The 3,014-nt window shown below is 38.3% G+C and overlaps 1 protein-coding gene across 1 annotated transcript in view; it reads left to right on the top strand.

Moving 5' to 3' along the window:
* Positions 1 to 2,406: 2,406 nt before the first annotated feature.
* LOC105536710 (olfactory receptor 4N4) overlaps positions 2,407 to 3,014 on the top strand; it is a gene marked incomplete at its 3' end in the record, with an annotated part of 6,802 nt that continues 6,194 nt past the window's right edge. Inside the window, exon 1 of the mRNA XM_011976140.1 lies at positions 2,407 to 3,011. Coding sequence (XP_011831530.1) covers positions 2,407 to 3,011 — 605 coding nt within the window. The remainder of the gene's footprint in view (positions 3,012 to 3,014) is intronic.

The following is a 3,014-nucleotide window of genomic DNA, read 5'->3' as shown; positions in this document are numbered from 1 at the left end:
TGAACAGTGCATAGGGCAGCCTTTAGCTGGAACGTGTGTGTGCCCCCAGCCATCACTCTTTCCTCTTCTGTGCTGCTCCAGCATTGTCAGAAACAGATGACATTTTGTTTCTGTTGAAACTGAAATAGAGGATAGAGGGAGTGGCAGTCATTCAGATTTCTATATCAGCTTCCATTGAGGATCCTTCTAATATAGTTATGTTTTTCTAATATAGTTAGACAAGACCAAGCTTGTCTTTGCAGGGATTTCTGCACTTTTATTTTGCTAGGACTTAATTCATTTTACCTAGAGGAATGTCCTTATGAATATATATATTTGGTCTCTGGATCCATAATGAGCATAATGTGAGCGCTATCGGTATAACAAAAGAGCTTAGAGGGAAGTACACAAAGGGAACACAGTGAATAACAGATATTTGATGGTAGTGGGTTCCAGATATTACAGAGTCAACAGGAGAACAGAAGTGGATGATAGGGAATAAAATGCAAGGTATAGTGCAAGAACCTATAACTCCCAATCTGAGAGATACTTAAAAGTTGCTCCTATGACTCAAATATATCCTCAAATTTTGAAAGTGTGAAATAACAAACTGCATAATAATGTGCAAGATGCACACAACTTAAGAGTAAGCAGAGAGGGATTCCTGACTTTTCTATTAGCTGGTTTTATATGCACAGAAAGACTGATAAATATTAAGGTCAATAAATGGCCAAGTACCAAAAAAAAAAAAAAAAAAAAAAAAAAAAAAGAAAAGAAGAAGGGTACCATATGTAAAATTCTATGCTTCTGTTTTGGTTAGGATACAATACATGTGTATGTGTGTCTGTGTGATGTACATACATGTGATGTAAGATATATTTTTTTTTGGAGAGAGAGTCTTGCTCTGTCACCCAGGCTGGAGTGCAGTGGTGCATATGGACTCACTGCAACTGCCACCTCCCATGTTCAAGCGACTCTCATACTTCAGCCTCTGAAGTAGATTTGACTACAGGCTCCTGTCACCACGTCCAGCTAGTTTTTATATTTTTAGTAGAGACAGGGTTTCGCAGGCTGGTCTTGAACTCTTGACCTCAAGTGATCCACGTAGCTTGGCCTCCCAAAAGGGTGGGATTGCAGGTGTGAGCCACAGTGCCTGGCCTAGGTACTTCTTTCATAATTCCCAATTTTGACCATAACCGAAAACCTCTGCTATTAATTAATGTATCAGGGTTAGATACATTTTAGAAAGCATGTCTTTTGATGTTTCAAATAGATGTGCCATTATAAATGTTTTCTTTGATTTCTTAATTTGGAACTTTATTGTTTTTGTTTCTTTCCCTCTCCTTTTACATGCTGTCTCCTCATTCAGTTAGTTAATGAACCTCTTTCCCTCTACTCTACACTTCATATTCCACATTATTTTAAAACAAATGTGCCATGTAACAGAAGCATATGAAATATTTTTCCGTATCACATTGTAGTGTTTTGTTCTAGCTCAAGATCTTTAGCTTTTATTTTTTTTAATTTCAACCACAAACCATTTTTCAGCATGCACCAAAAACATACATATCTTCTTTATGCATTTCATATTCAATTATACCATGATTCTATATAAACTGTAAAATGCTCAAAAATAAAACTTCAAACCATAGGATATAATAATGTAAGTGTAGAAATTCTCCTATTATTGCTTTCATACCAATAAATTATCACACACATCCCCAAACGGGAGCACAGTCTCAATTTGGAGGCCACTGTACAGAGAAGTCTCAGATCTTGTTTGCTCCAGAGTGACCAAGAGTCTTTATATTTAGACCAGTTTGTTCGGTTGATGTTCTATAGAGACAAGGGAATTATTTCTGGTAAGTACAGTTGCTTTTATAAAAGTTTTTAGATTAACATTCCTAAGGTATCATTTATATAAAATAAATTGTACTAATTGCTATATAGTTCAATACTCAATAAGTTTTGACAAAAATAGATACATATAACCATTATAATTAAAAATGAAACATTTCTGTCCCCTTGAAAAGCTCTGTTATTCTTCTTTGCTGTCAATCCCAGCTCATCTTCCATTCAAAGCAAAACATGAAGACCTCGATAACTGGGGTTAAATTTTTTCTCAGTCAGAAAAATTTTCCTGTGCCTCATACAAATCAGGAACACATTCAGAGCAGTAGCATCCAAGTCGCACATAAGTGAACACTTAAACAGAAGCTCAGGCCTGAAACAGAAGGAAGAATGTGGCTTCAGGACCAGGGTGTTAGCCATCATGACATGAGGAAGCATTAACAGTAGAAGTGGTTTCTTGGGTTGTTAAGACAGATAGAATAATATAAATGTGGCATACCTTGTGTTTAGTTCAAGAACTATAATCTAGATGTAACACATGAAAATAAACTCTTTGATATTCCATAGGCAGAAGAAATGAAGATAGCAAACAATACAGTAGTGACAGAATTTATCCTCCTTGGTCTGACTCAGTCTCAAGATATTCAGCTCTTGGTCTTTGTGCTGATCTTAATTTTCTACCTTATCATTCTCCCTGGAAATTTCCTCATCATTTTCACCATAAAGTCAGATCCTGGTCTCACAGCCCCCCTCTATTTCTTTCTGGGCAACTTGGCCTTCCTGGATGCATCCTACTCCTTCATTGTGGCTCCCAGGATGTTGGTGGACTTCCTCTCTGAGAAGAAGGTAATCTCCTACAGAGGCTGCATCACTCAGCTCTTTTTCTTACACTTCCTTGGAGGAGGGGAGGGATTACTCCTTGTTGTGATGGCCTTTGACCGCTACATCGCCATCTGCCGGCCTCTGCACTATTCAACTGTCATGAACCCTAGAGCCTGTTATGCAATGTTGTTGGTTCTGTGGCTTGGGGGTTTTGTCCACTCCATTATCCAGGTGGTCCTCATCCTCCGCTTGCCTTTTTGTGGCCCAAACCAGCTGGACAACTTCTTCTGTGATGTCCCACAGGTCATCAAGCTGGCCTGCACCAACACGTTTGTGGTAGAGCTTCTGATGGTCTTCAACAG

Source organism: Mandrillus leucophaeus, unplaced genomic scaffold, assembly GCF_000951045.1.
Source record: "Mandrillus leucophaeus isolate KB7577 unplaced genomic scaffold, Mleu.le_1.0 Scaffold163, whole genome shotgun sequence".
NCBI classification, from domain to species: domain Eukaryota; kingdom Metazoa; phylum Chordata; class Mammalia; order Primates; family Cercopithecidae; genus Mandrillus; species Mandrillus leucophaeus.
This window is presented reverse-complemented; position numbering and strand designations above follow the sequence as displayed.